This window comes from Lissotriton helveticus, chromosome 5_1 (assembly GCF_964261635.1).
Source record: "Lissotriton helveticus chromosome 5_1, aLisHel1.1, whole genome shotgun sequence".
Taxonomy (NCBI): domain Eukaryota; kingdom Metazoa; phylum Chordata; class Amphibia; order Caudata; family Salamandridae; genus Lissotriton; species Lissotriton helveticus.
In genome coordinates, this window is record NC_136065.1 from 605,418,368 (window position 1) to 605,442,171 (window position 23,804).

A 23,804-nucleotide genomic window follows, 5' to 3' on the forward strand; every position below is an offset into this window, starting at 1 on the left:
ATACCAAATCAATAAAGAATTGTTAAAAAAAAAAGTACCTGGCATACATACATTGTAAACAAGTCTAGATGCTTTCCTCCTATGGTGGGTTCTTTGCTTGAAGGTTCGCTTTTCTTTCCATTTGGGCAGGTAAAGGTTACTCTTCCTCAGCTGTTTATTGCTCCAAGATTGGTTCCGCATTGTTTGGACTGTTTTTTGCCTTCATCTGCTCAATTTTGAAGTCGAACATCATCTTCAGATTTGTTATGTCTAGTGCTTTTTCCTCTACAGTAATTACTATTTGGGGACACACTTTCAGGTGGCGTAAACTTAATCACTTAGAATCATGGCTACTGAAATGGATTGACCATACCTTGGGGTCAAGACTTCCCAAACAAGAAACGGACTTGACGCTTCACATCTAGCAAACCTAATGCCAGACACATTCCACAGCGCTAAAACACCCTGGTGCTTCTGAAAGACTGGACCTTGCATTTTGCACAGTACTACAAATTAGAGATTAGACCCCTGGTACTCATAGTATGGCCCGCCAGCAGCCTGGCAGGCCTTCCTTGGCAGCCCGTGGACCTTGCAGGTAATGTTCCCATGGCCCCCAGAGAAAGAGAGTGTGGAGAGAGAGAAAGAGGAGAGAGAGTGGAGCGAGAGAGACAGTGGAGAGATAGAGGAGCGATAGAGGAGAATGAGTGGAAAGAGAGTAGCGAGACTGACTGAGTGAGAGACTGAGATAATGACTAACAGAGAGAGCGAGAGACTGATGGAGAGAGAGACTGACAGGGGGAGCGAGAGAGACTGACTGACAGAGAGGCTGACCGAGAGCGACTGACTGACAGAGAGCGAGAGACTGACAGACAGAGAGAGACTGACTGAGACTGACAGAGAGAGACTGACTGAGACTGACAGAGAGAGACTGACTGAGACTGACAGAGAGACTGACTGGGGAGAGACTGACTGACAGAGAGAGAGAGAGAGACTGTGATGAAATTGGGGTCAAAGTGTGTATGAAGCTATGCAATGCCTCTTAAGATTGCTATTGTCTGCTAATAAAAATGTATTATCAAAATGTGCTCTTTGTAGTTACATCTGATTTTGAAATACAGCATTGTCTAATGTTTTGAAACAGGTTTGATTTTTTTTTTACTCTAGCCCCGTCCCTCCACTCCACTGACCCCACCCCTACTGGTGCGGCCCTCAGCCACAAACCACACTGATTTTGGCCCCCAACAGAAAGTTTGTGAGTACCCATGGCCAGGGGTACTCATAGTACGGCCTGCGGCGGCCCTGCAAGAGTTCCCTGCGCGCCCGCGGACCTTGCAGATATCGTACCCTCGGCTGCTCTGTGGGGGCGGGTGATTCCCGCCATAGTCAGAGTGGGGCTGCAGGGGCGCTGAAAGGTGAACAAAGCCTCATTAACACGCCAATGGTCTTTTAAAGACCTGTGAACTGCTTGGGTGCGGCTGTGTGTGTGCGCCTGGAAGCTGTCACAGCCTGGGCACACAGGGTGAGGAGGGAGAGCGAGGGAGGGAGAGCAAGCGAGGGAGCGAGGGAGGGAGAGCAAGCGAGGGAGCGAGGAAGAGCGAGGGAGGGAGGGAGAGCAAGCAAGGGAGAGCGAGGGAGGGAGAGCGAGGGAGGGAGAGGGAGCGAGGGAGGGAGAGCAAGGGAGGGAGAGGGAGGGCGGGGAGAGCGAGGGAGCACGAGGGAGAGCGAGGAAGGAAAAGCGAGAGGGAGAGCGGGGGAGGGAGAGTGAGGGAGACAGAGGGAGGAAGACAGAAGGAGAGAGAGGGAGACCTCAGAGAGAGGGAGACCTCAGATGGAGGGGAGGGAACGAGATAGAGGGAGACCTCAGAGTGAGGGAGACCTCAGAGTGAGGGAGACAGAGGAAAGGAGAGAGAGGGAGACCTCGGAGTGAGGGAGAGGGAAGGAGGGAGAGGGAAGGAGAGAGAGGGAGACCTCAGAGAGAGGGAGAGCTCAGTGAGGGGGAGGGAAGGAGAGAGAGGGATACCTCAGAGTGAGGGAGAGGGAAGGAGACAGAGGGAGGCAGAGGGAAGGAGGGAGAGGGAGACAGGGGGAAGGAGGGAGAGGGAAGGAGAGAGAGGGAAGGAGAGAGAGGGAATGAGAGAGAGGGAAATAGAGTGAGGGAGAGGGAAATAGAGTGAGGGAGAGGGACATAGAGTGAGGGAGAGGGACAGAGTGAGGGAGAAGGAAATAGAGAGAGTGAGGGAGAGGGAAATAGAGTGAGGGAGAAGGGAACAGAGAGAGAGGGAGACAGAGAGAGTGAGACAGTCAGGGTGAGTGAGACAGAGGAAGAGAGGGAGTGAGACAGTCAGAGTGAGTGAGACAGAGGGAGACAGAGGGAGGGAAAGAGAGGGAGGGAGGAAGAGAGGGAGGGAGGGAGGAAGAGAGGGAGGGAGGGAGGAAGAGAGGGAGGGGGAGAGAGAGAGAGAGAGAGAGAGATAGAGATGTGTGTACGGCGGGTCTGGTGGCTCAGTGGACGAAGGCGTCCGCTGCAGGGACCTGTGATCAACCTCATGGTCACAGTTTTTTTTTGCTCTAGCCCCGCCCCCATCCCCACTGACCCCGCCCCCACCGGTGCGGCCCTCAGACACAAACCACACTGTAAATTTGGCCCCCGAGAGAAAGTTTGTGAGTACCCATGACATAGACCAACCGGGCTATTAACATAAATATGGGACCCCCTCTAAATATACTTTCAAGGTCAGGGAAAGAGGGGAAAACAACAACAAGAAATACAATTTCCCTCTCGACCTCTTAATATCTCTACAAAACTACTTTATGTTTTCTTATTTTAAACACAAGGTGACTCCATATGTGGTTCTTTTTAGAATTTTTATTATTTATTTTTTATCATTTCTTTATATTCTTACTTCATTTCATAGAAAAAAAAATTATACAAAAAACACATAAAATTGGTAAAGCAATTAATACACAGATATCGTACAGTCAATAGAAACTAAATATTAATTTGCCACAACCAGACCAACCGGGCTGCCTTCAGATATCACAAGAAAGAGGAAGGTAAGAAGGAAAGAAAAAGTGGAAGGCAAGAAGAAAAGGAAAGAAAGAACAAGGAGGAAGGCAAGTAAGAAAGGAAGAAAGAAGACAAAAGAGTAAAGAAAGACTGAAAATAGGTAAGAAGGACAGAAAGACCCAAAAGAGATGGCTGCGAGGGCTCACCTATGCCTCCACATTCGCTGTTAAGTTAGCTCCACACAATTAGTTTCCTAACTCCCGCTGGGCTGAGGTTCTCCTGCACTCACTTCTGTGATCTGCAGGACAATATTTCCAACCGCAGCAAGACAGCCTGGTGTGAAAGTGCCTCCTGCAGCAATGTGTGCATAAATTGCTCGTCATGGATTTCAGTCCCTGAATAAGCCTTCCAGCCTTCCAACCTTCCAAGAGGGCCTAAGCAAGCATCACAAGTTGTATTAGATAAACACTCATAATATCAAGCACTAAGAAAAAGATTCTGAATGTGGTGCGCTTCGTATGAATCTTAATATAAGGTGATTTAAATGCGTAGAGGGCTGCCGGGTGGTGCAAGTAATTCAGAAATAGAGGCCATACATGGGACAATTATCTGTCTCCAGCGGCACTGCCCCATCACTGAAAGATGGTGTCTAACACCGCTTTCACAAACATTTGCTTTCTCCTCAAGTACATGGTGTGTAATCGATAATGACCAAAACTGCAACTGGCGTAGGACACTGGACCGGTTTCTAGGCATGTTCCCCAAAACGATTCTCCTTGCAAACCCATCAGTCTGAGGAGATACATCTCGCGATATCCCTGCGTTTGTCCAACTTTCCATACAGTTATAGGTTTATACCCTGTACAGCTCACTATGTAAGGCATCTTAATACTTCCAATTCTTGAAGAATTATATAATTCCATTTCGTCTCTTCTACTTGCAGCCCCAACATCAGTCCTCACTACCACCTGCTATAAAATATCGAAGTTGGGAACATAAAGCACTTTAAACAGGTTTTTTTATTTTATTTTACTTACAGAGCTTCACACCGTACTTTTGCAGTTTGCAAGAGCTGTAAAAATAAACGGTCACTATTACCCAATGAAATAGTATTTCATTTACCGACCTCGGGAGGAAGGAAAGAATGCTGATTTAACATTGCAAGGATTGGAAATCGTGATCTTAACTGTACAGTCGGGATAAGTGTTAACCCGCTGGCCAACACTTGCAACACTCAACTCACCCCGATCAGCAGAGCAGGACAGTCGGTCCTTCAAGCACTGTACAATTAAGAAGCATGGGTGAGCAGCACCGTAAACTGGCCTCAGCCCATCACAACCGATTCTAGTCTTCCATTAAAGTAAACTTCCAAAGGAGAATATTGGTTCAACATTCAAAGTTGTAAGTTAAGAACAGCTTTTATGATTTTAAAACTGGCGAAATAACAATGTCGCCATGTTGAATAAAGAAATGAGAATGGCGACTTAAGGGACACGCAATGCGAGCACCTTCAAAACAGTAAAACTTCTGAATCTTTTAATAGAGACAATATTCTCCAGGTGGTGGACTTTTTTTTAAAACACTTTACCATTTTCTCTCTCAGATGTTGGATGGCCTCAGTCAACGTTGCCTAGTGGGAACAAATAGTCTTCGAACACACTAGCCCTGGTATGTAGCCAGGGATGGGTACTAGAGGCACAGGGCCTGGGGACTAGCCAGCCTCCAACACGAAATGTAAACACAAATGGGGCTGCCCCTAGTTGGGATTTCGAAAGGTCTTTAGAGATGTGTGCAAAGTGGGGGCATCTCACAAAAAGTGTAGGACTGGCCACACACCACCTGGTATCATGCTTCATTATAGGCCGTCCTCGCCCTCTAAAAATTCGGTTTGATAGACGGTGGGCATACACCTGACGACAGGGATGCACTTCATCTAGGGTAAGTCAAGAGAGACATTCTCTCGCCTTTCATGAGGAAGTGTAAACATGATTGAATGACACATGTTCTGCACTTAGAAACCACTATGCGCGATGTGGTGATGTATGGTAACTTGCATTACAACCGACAGAAACCCACAAATCTTATGTGTGTTTGTCTTCTGTTTTTCTACAGGGATATTTTGGAGTACTATATCGGTGGGGATAGTGACAATACACACCCCATATAGTGGTTGGTCTTTATTTACTTACTATTTAAATATAAAGACGGAGCCCCATAGATACATGGTCCTGACGAATGCTATGTACCGCTCTGGGACATCTAGCAGAAACATGTTGACCACAACCATCACGGTGAAGGGATAATCAGTTCCCCAGTCACCGCTCACTTCTTTTAATACCATACAGTTTCCCAATTAATTAAAAACTAGTCTTTATAACAACTGGAATGTTTTTTAAATCACTTTGACTACTCACAGGCCTCCACTTAGGTTAGAAGTGCATCCCTGTCGTCAGGTGTATGCCCGCCCTCTATCAAACCAAGTTTTTAGAGGGCGAGGACGGCCTACGATGAAGTATGACACCAGGTGGTGTGTGAGGCCAGTCCTACACTTTTTGTGAGATGCCTCCACTTTGCACGCATCTCTAAAGACCGGTAGAAATCCCAACTAGGGGCAGCCCCAGTTATGTTTACAACAAATAGTCTTAGCAAATCTACACCGAGAAGCATTAGATTTGAATGTGGGATTACCACTGCAGGATGTAAATATCGCTTAATAAATACACTTAGTAAATAAGTAACACCTCGTTTACTTGTACCTAATACACTGCTGCAGATTCCACAACATAATTAAAATCTTTTGCTTTGGTTGTACCATATCGGGACATTTTTGAGAAATGGGTTTGCTTACCGAGTATAATCAAAGTACTCCTTGTGCTGATTACGATAAAAAACGGAGAATTTAAGCATCCGGCCTGCAATTGCTTCTGCTTTTTCCATCAACTGCGTTAGATGCACTTTAGAGTAATCTGTTAAACCAAAACATAGGAAGAAACAGTTAGGTTAATTAAACATATACGCATTTAATAAGAAAACCGCTGGAGCATATTTAAGAGATTGAGACATTCTGGTATGCATATTAGATTTTGGCAGACTATTTATTCAAGGGTAAAATGAGCATTTAAGAGTTTTAGAATAAAAAAACAACAACATTTACCTTATAGTCAGGGGGCACCGACTTTTTTTCTCTCAGTCTGATACCAACCTTTGCCTTGTGCCATTATGTAAGCATAGCAATGGTATAAAAACATGCTACTGGCATATTCGTACGTCCTTGTCTGTCGCTTATGAAGTAAAGCTCTCTTTTCAAATGGCACAACTGGCCACCTTTCCAAAAGCACAACCCCCCGATTCGGTTCATGAGAGAATCAGCATGCGATTCTTAATTAATCTGGCACTGTGCACATTTTTACCATTCGTTCAACGAGCGCTGTTGTTTTCATTCACCGCTGTGCTGCGCCAATGTTAGTAAATCTGAGCCAAGAAGTTGAAATACAGAAGAGGCAAATTTTCAAGATGTCTACTGAGATACATTTACATACAATTAACGTAATTGGAGTTTATTTACATAGTCAACCCTGTATTTTAAATCCCAACGGCCTTGTTTAGCTGGGACTGCAAATTCATAGAGAAACATTAATGCCTTTTGTATGAAAGCGGTTTATTGGTGAGGGTGGCGGGTCCTATCTGGGTGTGAGCTATTACTGACCTTTCGTGACAAAATCTACCCTCACCCTGGGATTCGTTCAAAGAAAATGCACGTTTCTGCTTGGCAGAGTAAAACAACAACATTAAAGGCAAGTAGCATATCAGATAATACTCCCAAATCAATGTAGTGAAAATGAATTAATGATTGAAAATTACTACAAAATGACAAAAAATGTTTCAGGTATCAAGAGTTATGAAATTTGGGGCGTGGCTAGTGGCCGATGGGAATGGTCGCCCCTTGAAGCAGCTCCGCAGCCCTCGCCGTAAAATCCACACACATCTCTGTCAATATCGAGGCAGATTCCCAGATCACCCCGGGAACCGCCTCCTGAACCAATCTAGAAAGCGTGCGATGCCTGAAATTCGAGCTGCTTGTGCATTATTGCTGAAGAGAGCTGCCACTTGGTGAGCTCCGCGATTCATCAAGAGTGATGGCAGTGCACGGCGCTAGAAAACCATAGCGGAGCAAGCGATTGCAGCCCAGATTGCCAACAAACAAAGATGCTCTGCTTGCAAAAGGCCTCTGAGCGGTGTCGGAGCAGTGAGGAAGATTGAACGCTGTGTCTGGGGAAGGTGTGCGACCCCATGAGTGCGGCCTGCAGAGAGTCGTGTTCTGCTGGCTGATTGCGTGACCTGAGCCCGGTTTGCCAAGCCCTCTCCAGAACAGCTGCTTCCTCTCACACCGAAGGTGAGAAGTGCCAACCGAGCGCAGAGGAGTGTGGATGCGCGTCACAAGGGCCTGCGGTCGACTTGATAATAACCCTCGGACTCCCCCATACCGTGGGAAGTATTTACCCCAAGACAAGTACCCCTGTCATCCCAATATACTTAGCCAACAAGGTCGTATTTGTTGTGGTGGTTGTTGGCCGCAGTTTTATTGGGATCATAAATCATATCTGGGTCATATACACGTCAACACCATAGCCAATAAATCATATCTGGGTCATAAACATGACATCCTCATAATCATAAATCATATCTGGGTCATAAATCATACATGCCATCGCCATAGTCATAGATCATATCTGGGTCATAAATCATGCATGTCCTAACCCTAGTCATAAATCATATCTGGGTCATAAACATGTCATCATCATCGTCATAAATCATATCTGGGTCATAAACATGTCATCATCGTCATAAATCATATCTGGGTCATAAACATGTCAATCATCATATTGTGCAGATATCGTGGTACATTCAGTTCGTAGATGGCACGCCTACCAAACCAGTTCTTTTGTTAGTCCTTGGTAGTCCTCTTTGTCGTGTTACCTCTGGGACCACCATTTGGCTGGTCACCCACGCCCTTTGCGTGTAGGGAGGGGTAGCTTCTCCAAGGAGTTAGGCCCAACTCTCTACCTTTTTTGTGCCCTGCCGTCCGGCCGGGTCTGGGCCGCGAGCGCCGTCTCCGTTTGCTACTCCCCTCCTTGGCCCGGCCACCTCACCCTGCCGTGCGGCATCCCAAAATGAGTGGCCTACTTCTACACACCGCCCTGTTGGTGTGTCTCCTTAGCCATCCGTTGTAACAATTTCCGCCCATGCTTGTGTTGCTGCCCAGCACTGCGACAACTGCTGGTTCCTAGGTGTGGGTGGGTGGGTCCCAAAAACTCAGGTGCGCCGCTTCCCCGCTCCACGAAATTAGGAGCTATCTGGGGGAGCGGCGGCTTATATCCCCCCTTCTGCTCGTCCACTACGTGCAGCTGCCCCCCCATTGGGGGGTTCGTACCAAGCGGTCCCTCCTATTGGCTAGGGGGTTCCTTGGTGCCAACCGGATGTTCCCTTGGGAGGTGTTGATCCTTCCTGCCGCTTCTGGGCGCCCAGAACCGGTTCTTCCACTGGGGCTCGGCGTGGGTTATGGCGCCGGCCCTTGAGCCTCCCCCCCCCTTCGGGGGGGTGCGGCGGCCTCTGCAATAACCCTCGGACTCCCCCATACCGTGGGAAGTATTTACCCCAAGACAAGTACCCCTGTCATCCCAATATACTTAGCCAACAAGGTCGTATTTGTTGTGGTGGTTGTTGGCCGCAGTTTTATTGGGATCATAAATCATATCTGGGTCATATACACGTCAACACCATAGCCAATAAATCATATCTGGGTCATAAACATGACATCCTCATAATCATAAATCATATCTGGGTCATAAATCATACATGCCATCGCCATAGTCATAGATCATATCTGGGTCATAAACATGTCATCATCATATTCATAAATCATATCTGGGTCATAAATCATGCATGTCCTAACCCTAGTCATAAATCATATCTGGGTCATAAACATGTCATCATCATCGTCATAAATCATATCTGGGTCATAAACATGTCAATCATAATATTGTGCAGATCATATCGTGGTACATTCAGTTCGTAGATGGCACGCCTACCAAACCAGTTCTTTTGTTAGTCCTTGGTAGTCCTCTTTGTCGTGTTACCTCTGGGACCACCATTTGGCTGGTCACCCACGCCCTTTGCGTGTAGGGAGGGGTAGCTTCTCAAAGGAGTTAGGCCCAACTCGCTACCTTTTTTGTGCCCTGCCGTCCGGCCGGGTCTGGGCCGCGAGCGCCGTCTCCGTTTGCTACTCCCCTCCTTGGCCCGGCCACCTCACCCTGCCGTGCGGCATCCCAAAATGAGTGGCCTACTTCTACACACCGCCCTGTTGGTGTGTCTCCTTAGCCATCCGTTGTAACAATTTCCGCCACGCCGCAGGGAGGCGCACGTCTTCCTGCGGCTCCCCCCAGCTCTCGTGATTATTGTGGCTTACATGCGCAATTGCGGCACCGGAAGGCACTTCCCTGACTCTCATCCTTCCTTCCGCCAGCTAGACTCGGTCGTGGCCGAATGGCTCTAGGCGACCAGGGCAAACCCAAGGTGAAAAACCGCCATACATATTCTGAGCCGGCCTTGTGCACTTATGCGCGGCTGTGCTTTTTCCTTTATTTGTGAGGCCGGCCCCCGTACCCACACCGGGGTGGGCGCAGGATCTGCGCTCGGGGCCACTCGCACCCAGCGCAACAGTCATTCCCTTTGGCCCGGGAGACTAAGTGATTTGCCCAGAATCACAGGATGTTTTGAGCCTCCTTGTCGAGGCTGGACTGTGGTTTATGGTATGCTGAACCTGCCCACTGTCTGGATTCCTTCCTCTGGCCTTATTAGGCCGCGCCATGTCGTATGCATTTCCATTTTTTTTTTTATTTGCCGTTGCACGATTGCCCTATGCTCTCATGTACTCACCGTCTGCTTTTTGTAATTTGCCCACTTGTAACTATCCCCTCGCTGTTGCCGGTCGACCTAAAACATTCGCTTCATGGTGGGCCGGGCGCGACGGGTTATTAGATAGTCGTGATCCGCCCTCTGCACGGATGTGTGCCCCTGGGGCAAAGTGACTGCCCAGGTGGGGATGAGCACCTTGGTGCTGGCCAGCTTCTGTGCTTGGATCTAGTGGCCACGCGGATTCATGTAGCCATTGCTGCAATTTGAGTTTGGCTCCAAAGTCGCCCTTTCAAGTCCGAGTAGGCTAGCCCAGCCTTTCATCTTTAAGAGGTCGATAACCCACATGCCGTAGCACTGGCAATAAGCATCTGACATTTAGCACCGGGATGCAGAATGTCCGCCACCGCCATTGTCCCCCCTTTTGGGGGGGGGGGGGAGGGCGAGGCTGGGCAATCCGTGTTGAGTTTCACCCCTATCTCCTCTGCTAGACACAAACCTCGGAGGCGGGACTTGGGAACAAAACATTACCACATTGAATGTGGTCCTTGTACTGCATGAAGTTAGACGAGACTTATGCCCTTAAGAAACCACAAAGTGCTGTGGCTACTACGGGAAAGCGACATGTGCATGGCCAAACGCGACACAGCACAGCTCAATACACTTCGGGAGAGCGGCCTAAGATGCATCACCCGCTACCGATCTCTTGAAGATAGGCGTGTTCCCCTGGCCCGCCTGGAAGACAGCCCGGTTGCACCCGCCAGCTACACGTGAAAGGGGAAACCATGTGGGCGGGGTTTAGTCGAAAGAAGCGCCGTTCTGGTTCTCCTTTGTGTCGGCTTTGTGGATCTTGCAACAGCTTCGCCGAAGCTGCGCGCATGGAGGGGGTGTGACTACTTAAGTTTCGGTAACTTGCAATGGGCCGCTTGTCGTAACACCGGGCGGGGATGAGGCTATTGGCTGCCTGCACAAACCTATCATCTACCATCTCTGGGTAAATGCCCCCCATGTGTGCTTTGTGAATTTGTCCCTATGTACCAGTTGTGCCGTTTCCAGCATTTATCTATCTCTGGGCGAGGTATACAAGCCCCCTTTGGCCCTTTCTAAATCTGTTTGCTACATTAGCGCCGGTAGGCATGTGTGAACGTGCGCTTTACAAATCCCCCGTGACGATACGGGCGAGGGGCCCGTTTTTTGCCCTTCGCAGGGAGAGGCACCAAGTTACTCCGTATCTATGCATAAGCGCTGCGCATGAAAACCAACGGGTTGTTTGCTGCAACATTAGGGTGCATTACTCCTTCGCCTATCAGCTGAATTGAGGATTTTCCTAAGTAGCACCGCCTACCAACATACAAAAACCTGAACCATCGCTATTTGTCTGCGCCACATTTATTCTAACTTTTGTGAACTCGTGGCATTGTAAGGGGGAACTTGCTCCACACACTATCAGTGCTCAGAAATATTACCTTGATAATTCATGACCTGTTATACCCGAGACTCGAACCCGAGTCTGCTTGCTTTTTATGTTGCAGTTGCGGTCCCCTTGTCCTCCGTGCTATCCATTTCCTTTTTGCTTTCTGAAACTAGCAGACACCTTGTAACCTCGCACGGCTTCGCCTGCTAGCGTCCGCACATTTAAACGAGAAATTGCAATTGCCTACTTTGGCTTAGCCCATGTCACCACTCTGCTATATTGATTTCTCAGCAGGACAGACCAATCAATACTTTACCTTTGATCACTCCCTCGAGCGCTCCTCCTTGTTTGGGCCCCCCACCTAGCCCCTGCCGATGTTATGTATCGTTCGTCACTCGTTGCTTGGGGGAAAGGGGGCCACAACCGCCTCACTCGCGCTCAGGGGTCGGCTGATCAACCCCTTATGCCACAAACCCCAAACAACCTTCATTCTGCCAAAAGAGTGTTATGGGCCGACTGGAGTGTTCACTACTTTATGAAAATATTTGCATATTCTTTATCAAAAGAAAACACCCGGACATCGCTCGATTGCCCTCTCGTCTGAGGCCTAAATATGCGCGTATGTGTATACAAGTACCACGCACCTCCGAAATTGCCTCGCCGGCTCTCGGCGGTCATGTAAGCCCGGGGCCGGCACTTAATGCGGTGGCGGTTGTTCGTAGGGGAAATCTTGGCCCCTCTAGCGCATCGCTGTCCCCCTGATGCATTATTTGCCGTATTCGACACATTTCTCCCCCACACAGGCAATCATTCTGATTCCAAATATGCCTCCTGTTTTTTTTGTGTTTTTTTTTGTTTCTGACTTGCCGCTGCACGCCTGTCTTATTACCAACATACTCTCATTGCGCCCTTACCGTTGTCCTTGAGGGGGAGAGAAGCGGCGTGCTTCTTTCCGGACCGTTCGCCCTTCCATCACGGTTGCCCCTCGGTCTTCTGCTCCATGGTGCCTCGCATCACCTGGCCCGCTCGCTCAGCCCTCGCGCCCTCTCTCCTTTGTGAGGACTGCTTACCGGAGGGACGAGTGGACACTGGCTCACGGGCGGAATGCGGGCGGCTCCTGCTTGTCGCTGCGGGCCTCTCCACCGGCAACGCGACCCTGCGTGGCGTCGGTGAGCCCCCGGGTTTTCCTTTTTTTTTTATTTTTAAATCGATGACCTAGCGCCGTACAGCCGCTCTTTTCATCGTTTCCCGCCGTAATCCTGTGCTGGGGGGGGGGCAGCTCCTGCCCTCCGTCCAGCGGCACTACGCGTGCTGGGGCGGCTGGGCCTTGGTCCTCCGCACTCATCTCCGTTCCCCCCATGTGGCCCCGCAGGTTCCGTGCCCCTCGTCGGCACCACGATGCTCCAGTCGGTAGATGCAGGGAGGGCCTACCCAAGTCGAGGAGAACCTCGGGCTCACTACTCGAAACGGTGCTCCAGCGATGGTCAGCTTCTACGATAGTCCTTCGGGCAGCGCTTCGCTTTCGCCTTTCTCTCCGCCATACGCAGCCTCTTGATGGCTACACGAGGGGCTCCACTGCAAACTTCCCCCCGGGCGGGCTGTGAGCGGGCGCACCATGCCTCCGTCGTGTTCCCGGCCCCCAGCCAGGTTTCCTCAGGCAAACTTCGGGCCCTTTTCTTCTCCTTTTAGAAGTCTTCCTCGCAGAGCTCCGCCTCACAGCGCTTCACCTTGTGGCAAAAAAAATTCCGACGTCTTCCCAAAAATTCAGGTGCGCCGCTTCCCCCGCTCCACGAAATTAGGAGCTATCTGGGGTAGCGGCGGCTTATATCCCTCCTTCTGCTCGTCCACTACGTGCAGCTGCCCCCCCATTGGGGGGTTCGTACCAAGCGGTCCCCCCTATTGGCTAGGGGGTTCCTTGGTGCCAACCGGATGTTCCCTTGGGAGGTGTTGATCCTTCCTGCCGCTTCTGGGCGCCCAGAACCGGTTCTTCCACTGGGGTTCGGCGTGAGTTATGGCGCCGGCCCTTGAGCCTCCCACCCCCCTTCGGGGGGTTGCGGCGGCCTCTGCAACAGTGGGCCGCCGGGGAAGCATTGGGGCCTACCCGGGAGGTGTTAGACGCAGTTTGCTCCTTCTAATCTGCGAACTGGCCAGATAAACGACCACCAAGTCCAGACCAGAGGCTCCTACACATCGTGGGGACAGCTGCTGCCGTTGAGTCTGTTGCGCCATATATGGAGAGCACCGAATGCAGCGCTGGGGAGGGCAGAGGCAATAAAACGTGGGAAGACCCAAAAATTGAGGCCCAGGCTTTGAGGCCTACGGACGCCTCCACTTCAAAACGGATGTGCCTCCTCCAAGTCAGGGTCGCCTATGGGATTGCATAATCTCAGCGGACACCAGGCCTTCCACCCCCCTCCCCCCCGAACTACAGAGGTGATAGAATTTACTTTCGTACTCCCCACTGTTTCCTCGAACCTGCGCCACTGTGGGAGGGCCACACATTGCCATATTTGAAATCTCTCCACGCGAAAGGTGGGGAGGTGATCCATCCTCTACCGAACCGACCAGCGACATGTCCAACAGGCAGCTTGCTACAGAGGGGTCCTCCCCCACAGGTCACAAATAAAACGCAAAGAAGCTCTAGGACGACTTTGCTCTATTGGTCACACCTGAAACACTGACAGGCCGGCTGAGGATCACCCTATTCCTCCGAGTAGGCGGCGGCTACTACGGGTGAGTCCACCAAGTCTCCTTCAAGAAGTCTCCACAATCCCTGGGATCCCTTCTTTCCTACTTATCAAAGATGGCTACCACTAAAGGACTCCAATCCCAGACTCAAAAACAGTTGGCAAAATTCGCCTGGACTAAACAAGGGAGTCAAAGACGTATAAACTACCACGAACGCCCTGGTCTCCGGCACCTCCACTCTGCAGCAACACGTGACTCAGCTTCAAGACCAGCAGAAAAAGATGGAGGAACTCCTGGATGATTATGAAGGAAGGGCAAGACGGAATAACATCTGAATTCTGGGAGTTCCGGAAAGGTCTGAGGGTTCTGCCATGGATCTATTTGTGGAGGATCTTGTACTCAACAAACTCCAACCTAAATGATTATCCAGCTATTTCTCAATTGAACGTGCCCATAGGGTTCCCAGGGGGCGCCCTAAGTCTGAGCCACCCAGACCTATCATTGCACATTTCTTCAATTTTCGAGACAGGGATGTCATTCTACAAACAGCCCGGACCGGACCTCCAGTAAAAATTGATAATGCAAACATCACCTTATTTCCGGATTTTACAGTCAAAGTTCAAGCACAGAGATGCAGCTTCACAGCAGTTAAGAAGGCCCTACGCGACAAAGGTATCAAATACTCCATGCTGTTCCCAGCTAAGCTCCGAGTGGAATCTGAGGGGAAATCATAGTTCTTTCTATCCCCGGAGGACGCCTGGGAATGGCTTGACGGATGGCGGCGAGTGGGAATGCCGGCAGACGATAGCAAAAAAAGGGACTTCACGCCAACCAGCACGCTCCAATGGTGTCCCCAGAACACCACTTGGAAGACGACCCAGATGGGTGACTGTGACCTGGACCGCTCCACCTTATTTGTGTTCTCCAACTTCACCGGGGCACACTAATACTTTCTAACTTGGGCGCTACGGCTTGCTCTATATAAATACCTCGGACTAGCTGAATAGATCACTATTGTACTACACCCCTGACACTGCATGCATCTCAGTAAATTGCCTTCTTTACAAAGTTCGCCGGACTAAGAATCAGACTATAATCTACATACTTACGTATGCTGTGAAACACATTATATTGCATAAGGCGAGGGGTGGAGGGGGTTAACCAGGGACCCTACACACGTTGGGGTGGGCGACAGGCACTCTGCCTTTCTGGGCAATGGAAAGTTGTAATTCCACTGGCAGGGGGGCAGGGAGGGGGGTAAGTGGTGGGGGAGGGGGATAGTTAGGTTGTTTAATGTTATGGTAATTTTAACACAGAGCATTCGAGGGAACTTACCTTTGTCAGATACATGTTCTGAAGTGTTCACATTGTCAATATGCTCAAGAGGATGGGACGGGAGAGATCCTGCTGGTGCTATTATGTCAAATCGCTCTTTTAGGTGGGAGATGCTCCTTGCGGCATTATCGCTCGCACCACATACTCCCTCGGTTCTCCACTACTACCTGACATGACAGATACAAGAGGTATGAAGCTGTCCATAATGATGTGAAATGTTAATGGGTTGGGGAGTAAGATAAAAAGGGGAATCGTCCTACAATACCTCAAACGACAACTTCCGGATCTGGTACTGCTACAAGAAACGCACCTGGTAGGTAAGTTGCAAGGCTCTTAACAGATGGAGGTACACAATCTTGATCCACGCGGGATTCACATTGGGCTCCAGAGGCACGGGTATACCCATACATAAAAATCTCACCCTTACACCCATTCGCGTTTGGAAACACCCGCAGGGTCAATTTGCGGTGCTCGACGCAATGTGGGAGGGTAGACCACTCAATGTAATCTGAGTATATCTTCCACCCTTACTGGGCAGGGCTGCACTACAAGACCTGGGCAACATTCTCATAGATCTTTCCCAAGGCATTCTTTTACTAGGAGGGGACCTCAACATGGTAATGGACGAGACGCTTGGCAGGCACCCCCAAAGACCATCTCCCCGACGGACCACGCCCATGCCCCGACTTCGCCCAAGCGCTGGGTCTCACTGACAATTGGCGAACGTTGAACCCCACCACAGCATATTTCACACATTGCTCCAACACGCACAAAGGCATGTCCCGCATTGACTATTTTTTGACATCACTAGCAGATATAGACCTGTTTCAACATCCGCAAGGCCTCCCAAGAGGTATATCTGACCATTCTCCCCTCAGGATTGCCCTTACTTTTCAACTACACTGTACCCGAGGCCCCATAATCATAAACCCATGGCTTTTGACAATCCCGGATATTAAGGAAGACCTGGCCAATCACACAGACTATTATTTTAGTGAAAATTTTGGCTCTGTAGACTCAGCCAACAACGTCTGGGAGGCTTATAAGACTGTGATTAAAGGGCGTGCAGTAGCATTAAAGATTTGCTATATTAGGAACCAAAATGCACAACTCACTCAATTAGAAAGCAACCTGCTCCAACTAGAAACTGTACATAATACCTCACCCACCGAAATTACGGCCCATAATCTCCAAAATAAACAACTAGAATACAATGCTCTCACAAGGGAAAAAACTTAGGATAGCTCCTCCGCACACGTCACAGAGTGTACAAACTAGGTGAACGAGCTGGGAAAATGCTGGAGTGGTTGGAGCGATGAGATCAGGCGGCTCGATGGGTCCCCAAACTCCTACTCAAGGATGGGACACAGGTAACTGATCCACAGGAGGTAGCGGAAGCTTTTGCAGACCCGGAGTCGATATAAACTTCCAAGACTACCACCTACTCTAACGACTCATGCCAGCTTATGGAGGAAATGCACCTACCCACAATCTCAGATAGTGATAGAGAAGCTCTAGATTCCGATATAACAGCGGAGGAAATGTGCAAAGCTATATTTGATATTAACTCCGGGTAAGAAATGGGGCCAAAAGGGATTCCCATTGAATGCCTCAAGGGCATGGCCCTTAAAATAGCTCCACACCTCAAGAACATGTATGACGAGAGCTTAGAACAAGGTGTTCTTCCCTTGGATCAAAGGCTAGCATCTATTGTCGTCATACATAAGCCTGGCAAACTGGTGACCAACTGCAGCTCATACAGGCCCTTTTCTTTAATTAGCTCAGAGGCCAAGGTACTAGCAAAACTCCTAGCGTCGCGCCTGATTGCAGTCCTCCCTGCAATCCATTCTAGTCCATAACGATCAATCAGGATTCATACCGAGCCGCAACACTGCCTTAAATATTAGTCGAGTCCACAACGTCCTGAGCAGGCAACCATATCTACAGGAAGATGCGGCTATATTGTCATTAGATGCCACCATGGTGTTTGACTCGATAGAGTGGCCTTACCTATTTGAGGTTTTGGCGAAGTGCGGTTTCGGTCCTCGATTTCAACAGTGGGTGGCATTGTTATACACTGCACTGCTAGCCCAAGTTAGAGTAAATAACCATACATTTGTATTACATAGAGGGACCAGACAGCGATGTCCCCCCTTCTGTTCGCGTTGACTTTGGAGCCACTTGCACATTGGATTAGATGTGATGTTTTAATACGTGGCATGCGATGGAGCGAAGATAGAGGATAAAATCTCGTTATATGCGGACGATATTTTGATTTATTTGGCGTCCCCACGAGCCTCAATTAATAGCTTACTCAATCTTATTACTAACTTTGGTGAATATGCAGGGTATACCATTAATTGGTCAAAATGAGTATTATAGGTCTTAAATGCCCCCCCCCACCCAAACTACCGCCTGGGTATGAAATTGATGTAGCCACCGAAGGTTTTAAATATTGAGGAATTTAGATTACATCTGACCCCAAAATATTTTATGATCGGATTCTTCTGGGTCCTCTTCGGCGGCTAAAAGATGATGTCAAACATTGGAGATCACTGCCCTTGTCCCTCTTGGGAAGAGCAGCCCTATTTAAAATGCTTGCACTCCCTAGATTTTTATATGTGCTCCAAAATTGCCCATTCCCAATTGCTGACACCTATTTTACTGCTATAGAGGGAGAGATCTGTACTTTGTTATGGAATGGCAGAACACCTCGCATTGCCCTCCGTAAACTGAGCAAGGGGTGGTACGATGGGGGGGAATCGCTCTTCCTGACCTACACTTATACTATTGGGCCACACAACTGGTGAACACAAACCACTGGATCCACAGTTCCCCGTCGAATCCGGCCTTTCACCTGGAGAGCTACCAAACTGGGAGGGAGGGTTATTTGGGTGCTCTCTATAGCAAGGTCTGGAAGAGTCGGTACCTGGGACCTATGTTGCAAACGGTGGCTATCTGGCACCAAGCTACCAAATGTCTAGGATGGGCAGATAAACTCACGAAATCCACACTGCTTTGGTCCACCCAGAAGTTAGCACTACTCTGCCACCACGCAGGTTTTGAAAAATGGGACACTATCGTTATAACAAACATTGGGGACCTGATACACAGGGGCAAACTTCTCACCTTTAAAGAGCTGCAAACCAAATACGACCTTGCATCAGGATAAGTATTTCGATACTTGCCGATTAGGCACGCACTTTTGACTAATATCTCTGACATATCCTCCATACCGGACTCTTCTCCTCTGGAAGACCGTTTACTCTCTGAACCGCTCCTAACAAAAGCTGTCTCCTGCATGTATCGCAAACTCTGTAACAACTTACCCGATTCCTTTCAGACCCTCCGAGACCAATGGCAGGTGGATGTAGGGCCTATAGTTGACGAGGATTGGCAGACTGCACAAATGTCCCCTAGGGAAACAGCGATAAATCATCGCTTTTGTCTCATCCAACTAAAAATCCTACATAGATCCTACCTCTCTGGGGTACTTCTGGCTAAGATAGGCAGCAGGGCAAACGCGCTGTTCCTCAGAAGCTGTGATCAAAATGGTACCTTTTATCATGTCTCGTGGGACTGCCCGAGATACGCCCTCTATGGAACAACGCAACCAAAAAAATTAGGGATATGCTGGGCAAGCAATCCATCTGACTCCACGATTGGGGATCCTGAACATATGGGAGGCCACGGATCTGACGGAAATAGAACAACAATGGGTGGCAGTGGGGTACCTACTAGTAAAGAGAGCTATTGCAATGTTTTGGGGTTCCAATACACGGCCCTTAACGGTTGGATGGGTGGCAGAAATGGAAAGGTGCATGATAGGCTGCCCTAAGAAATGGGATAGGAAATGGGGGAGATAGAACGGGTTTAGGGGCGATATCTGTACATCACCAACAGACGATATGGCAATGTACAGAAGAACAGAACAGTAAAAACTCCTGGTTGTCTATAATATTCAGCATGTGATTACAGATACACTGTACTCCTTATTGATATGTACTATGATTTTGCAATGATGACTGATTTGTTTTAATAAAATGTTAAATAAAAAAATATATATATTAAATTTGAACAAATGACAAAAAACGTACACAGAAATTAATGGAGTGGAAACCTAAAAGTGAACATTATCCTCAAGGGTAGATAGAATAGGACCTAGGAACCTTTGTGGCTGACCATAATGGAGTGAGAGTTGGACAAGTGATGCCAGTTTGTCCCAGTCAACAGTTTTACCTTCAAGCTCATAATCCTTCAAAGGGACAAAGCTGATTGCTGTGGATGAAAGGGAATCCATAAGATTGATTACCTTCTTTTAGTGGCCCAACAGAAGCCTCAAACATCCCACTTCGAAACACAGAAGTTGGACAAACCTGAAAAAAGTTGTAGTCAAGATTGCGTCTTTTTTGGACAGGTTTGGCAACTTGTCCTAGCCGTCCTGAAGGCAAACAATTTGGAAGTCCAAACTTTACCAAAACTCTAATACTTTTTTATCTTATACTCCAACTGCCTCTAAAGTTTCATGGACAGTTGCTTAGGTAGAAGGGAACAGATTTCATGGACGGGCATTTCAACTACTTCCTTCAGGCCCCCAACCTAAAGAACAGTTCTTATAGGACCTAACGATTTTCTCCAGACAGTAGCAGAGACCCTGTTCCTTGAAACCTCCTCATGATCCTCACAGCAGCTGGCAACCCTATGTGATGTCTGAACTCTTTTGTTCCTGTGGTTAGCAGGAGACCAGGTTCTGAGAATAGTCATTTGGGACAAGAATGCTGAAATCAGTCACTGAGCAGTACTTTCCCGGGTAGTCAAAGGTTCTGTCATGCAGAACATGGTTTGCTCTTCTCTGCTTCATCAGCATTCTGATTCCAAGGTGGTGGGAGCCATACTTTATAGGGCTAACGCAACAAGGCTGTCGTGAGCAGATGCCACGAGAGTATCTATGGACTGTGAGATTTGCAGGGAGTCATTACATTTGAGAAGGTAAGATCAGGAGCATCAGGTCAATATAAATAGTTGAGGAAGACAAGAATATACGTCCTAATAAGAGTGTTTTTGTTATATCTTGCCCCCTAGATAAACCACAGAGGGTATTTTAAGTGACGAGACCACAATTTGAACCACAAAGTGAAGGAAAACTAATCGCACGGTTCCTTCAGTCTGCCTATACAGGTGAGGCTGTTTCACTTGATGCGTACGTTACAGAGCTTTATATATAAAAAACACTTTTTAGCAATAAACAAGCAAACTAAAAGTAGTCTCTCTCAACAGAACACGTTTGAAGCTGGGCGAGTTACTGCCCGATAAATAACTATCTCTGCACTGCTAAAATTCAAAGATAATGGGAAGACTGTACACACGTGGCCTTATAGCAGGTAAAAGATCGATAATAATAGTCCAATGCTCACAACGTAAAACCTTTCCTTTTGGGCGTCATTAGAAATGGAATTAAAGAAACTGTTTCTTTTTAGATGTCAACCGGATTTTATTGGTTTTAAACGCTGGTCATATCTTTCCATTTAAGAAAGTATAAGAAAAATCTTAAGAAAAATTAATTATAGTTTTGCTTCAAAACAGCGTTTAGTTAGCTCCTAGTATGAAGAGAGCAATAATTATATACAACTTATTTCCAGAAACCTGCAGGTTAAAAAACTGAATTATGCTGAAAAGTGAAACCCATTAGAGGATGGAATAACATGGGATAAGGTAACTCAGATTATAACTGTAGTTTCCTTTTTTTTTTTAAAATGATCTGCCAAACTTTAAAAGATTAGAGTTAACAGCGATGGGCAGGATAAATAATGTTTCTCCAGCCCCACCACTACTATTCTTCTTTTTATTTTCCGTTTGCCTTCTTAATAAGTCCAAATAGATCGTGTACCAACTCTATCTCTGTAAGAACACTAATGGGAGGGGCTACATAGGATATGATGTATAGCCCATTTGTTAGAATATAATGAACAGAAATGTTGTGTTCTCAAAATGAATGCATAATAAAAATAGAAGAGGAGTAATATCCCCCTAACAGCGCTTGGGCAAAATGAATGTCTTGAACTAAGCTGAGGCTGCAATGTGAATAGTAAAGCTTTTTAATATGAATATGACAAAAGAACTGGGAATAAAAGGAACAATCTGCACTACTGTTGAAGTATCATGCGTTATATAGGGACAGAAGGTGCTAAGTTCAGACACGTGATCCCCACACGGGCCTTAAGGAGGATAGGCAACCTATCAACCAAGAAAACTGTTTTTTTTGGTTTTTTTGATAGTTGCAAATGGCTATTTGCAACTATCAAAAAAAAGAAGAAAAAAAGAAAAGAAAGAATAAAAACTGAATAAAAGAAAGAGAATCAAAGTCACAAGATTGTGTGTATTCTGTGTAAGCTTGGGAAAACCAATACTCTATTTATCTGTATGTTCTTTTTCAACAATTGTTTTGCAACGGTGCATAACTCGTGAAGGGTGCTGTCAAAATCTCAAAAATCAGTAAAGCTTTTTATGTCTTTTCAAATTATGATGAATTGGAATTGTTATATGTGGGACAGTTTTTGTTTACCCTTTTGTAAAACAACTATTCAATTGTATCTGCTCACAGGAACCAAGTGAAAGTGGCAACCAATCAGTGCCTTTTAAAATAAGAGAGATGTATATAAGTGTCTTGAAAAAGATGGAATATTATTGTTAACCATCGAAACGCGTTGACGCTCCATTTTACATAATCGAGGGGGAACAACTCATCCTATAGATATTACATACTAAATATATCAAGGATTAGCCAGGAAACACTTTCAACCCTGATGTGTGACTTCATGACAAAAAATAGTGTGTCTTTTGTCTCTCTGTGTTCTTTTGTCTGGTAGTATATATTTGGTGCTATTGAAGTATAGAATTATAGTTTTCTTTTGTTTGATAAAAGTACAGTGATTTGTTTTGAATTTCTGTACGGATGAGATAATGTCCTATGTAGTGTTAAATGATTGTACGTGTTTTATTGACAATTAATTTTTTTTAATTGATTGTTGTATGTAGGATGCTTATAATTTATTTAAAAAAGAAAAAAAACGAATAAAATATTAGTATTCATTTACCTTGGAATAAATGTTGTTTTAATTATGAACCTGTAAGTTCTAACACATGGGCTGCAATTTATGTGGTGGCACATAAGACTAATCTTTTTGTCCACCAAGGGATCTTTCCTTCTTACTGTGAGATCAGGGGCATCAACAGATGCACAAATCCCTTGATTTGCCACCGAATCACTCTTTTGAAGGATTTCCAGGAAATGTTGCCTGTTCTCTTTCAGCAACTTGTCAGTGAATCTGGATAGTGAGTCCCATAGAGATGCACTGACGGTGGGTGGTGTGTGTGCCTGGTGGAAGCGTGCACTGACGGCTGGTGGTGTGTGTGCCTGGTGAAAGCGTGCACTGACGGCTGGTGGTGCGTGTGCCTGGTGAAATCGTGCACTGATGGCCGGTGGCGTGTGCCTGGTGGAAGCGTGCACAGACGGCTGGTAGTGTGTGACAGCTGCTGGTGTGTGTGCCTGGTGAAAGCATGCACTGACGGCTGGAGGCCTTCATCGTTGTGGAGGACGTGCCACACGCCGTTCGTCCAGCAGAGTCAATCCAGCGGCTCTCCTTATCGGGAGGCACGGTGGAGGCAGGAGAGGTGGCATGGAGCTTCCGAGCCGCCGTCACAATCACCGAATCCGGTGCCGGGTCCTTTCGCAAGAAAGCCGGGTCCGACTCTGGAGCCCTGTATTTCTTGAGGAGCCTGGAAGGCGCAGCTTTCACCACCGCCGGCGTAAGGAAGAGTTGTTCCGCCGGCTCAAGTAGTCCTGGCACCAAAGGCAGTAGGGGGCGAGACAGGTGTTTCTTATGCAATGTCTCAAAGATCACTGAAGTTGAGGGCGTAGGGGCCGTAACCTCGATCCCCAACTTCGCCGTCCCGCGCAGGAGAACCTCCTGGAACGTGCCAATGTCATCAATAGGGGACACCCTCGTCTCCGGTGAATCTGACAACGTAGGTGAGTAGGAACGGGTCCCAGAGGCAGAACGAGACCTGGACCTATGCCTCCTATGGCGATGCCTGGATCTCGAGGAGGATCCGCGTCCACTCCTCGACCTGTCCCGTCTCCCTGAGCGTGACCTCGATCTCTTTGGTCTGGGGCGCTCCGCCGGCCTCCCCGGGTCGGACGTCTTGGGCTTAGGAGGAACCTTCGACTTAGGAGTCTTCTTCGGGGGTGTTGGGAATTTGGGCATCGACACCGATCTCGATGGGGAGGAGGAACAGTCGGAACCGGGGCCTGAGGAGCCGGTAGAGGAGGCAACGGAGGAGGTGTCAAAGCCCTCGGAGGTGGACCCTTAGGCAAAGGGGGCAAAGAAGGTGGTGCAGTCTGTTTCTTCGGGGTATACACCTCGGAGTATGCCGTTCCCGGCGAGCCACCATCCTGTCCTGACTGTGGGG

The 23,804-nt window shown here is 47.8% G+C and overlaps 1 protein-coding gene across 2 annotated transcripts in view; it reads right to left on the reverse strand.

Moving 5' to 3' along the window:
- PHYHIPL (phytanoyl-CoA 2-hydroxylase interacting protein like) overlaps positions 1–23,804 on the reverse strand; it is a 202,803-nt gene that overhangs the window by 16,416 nt on the left and 162,583 nt on the right. For both annotated transcript variants that reach the window (XM_078642969.1, XM_078642968.1), the window contains exon 4: positions 5,835–5,952. In XM_078642969.1, coding sequence (XP_078499095.1) covers positions 5,835–5,952 — 118 coding nt within the window. The remainder of the gene's footprint in view (positions 1–5,834; positions 5,953–23,804) is intronic.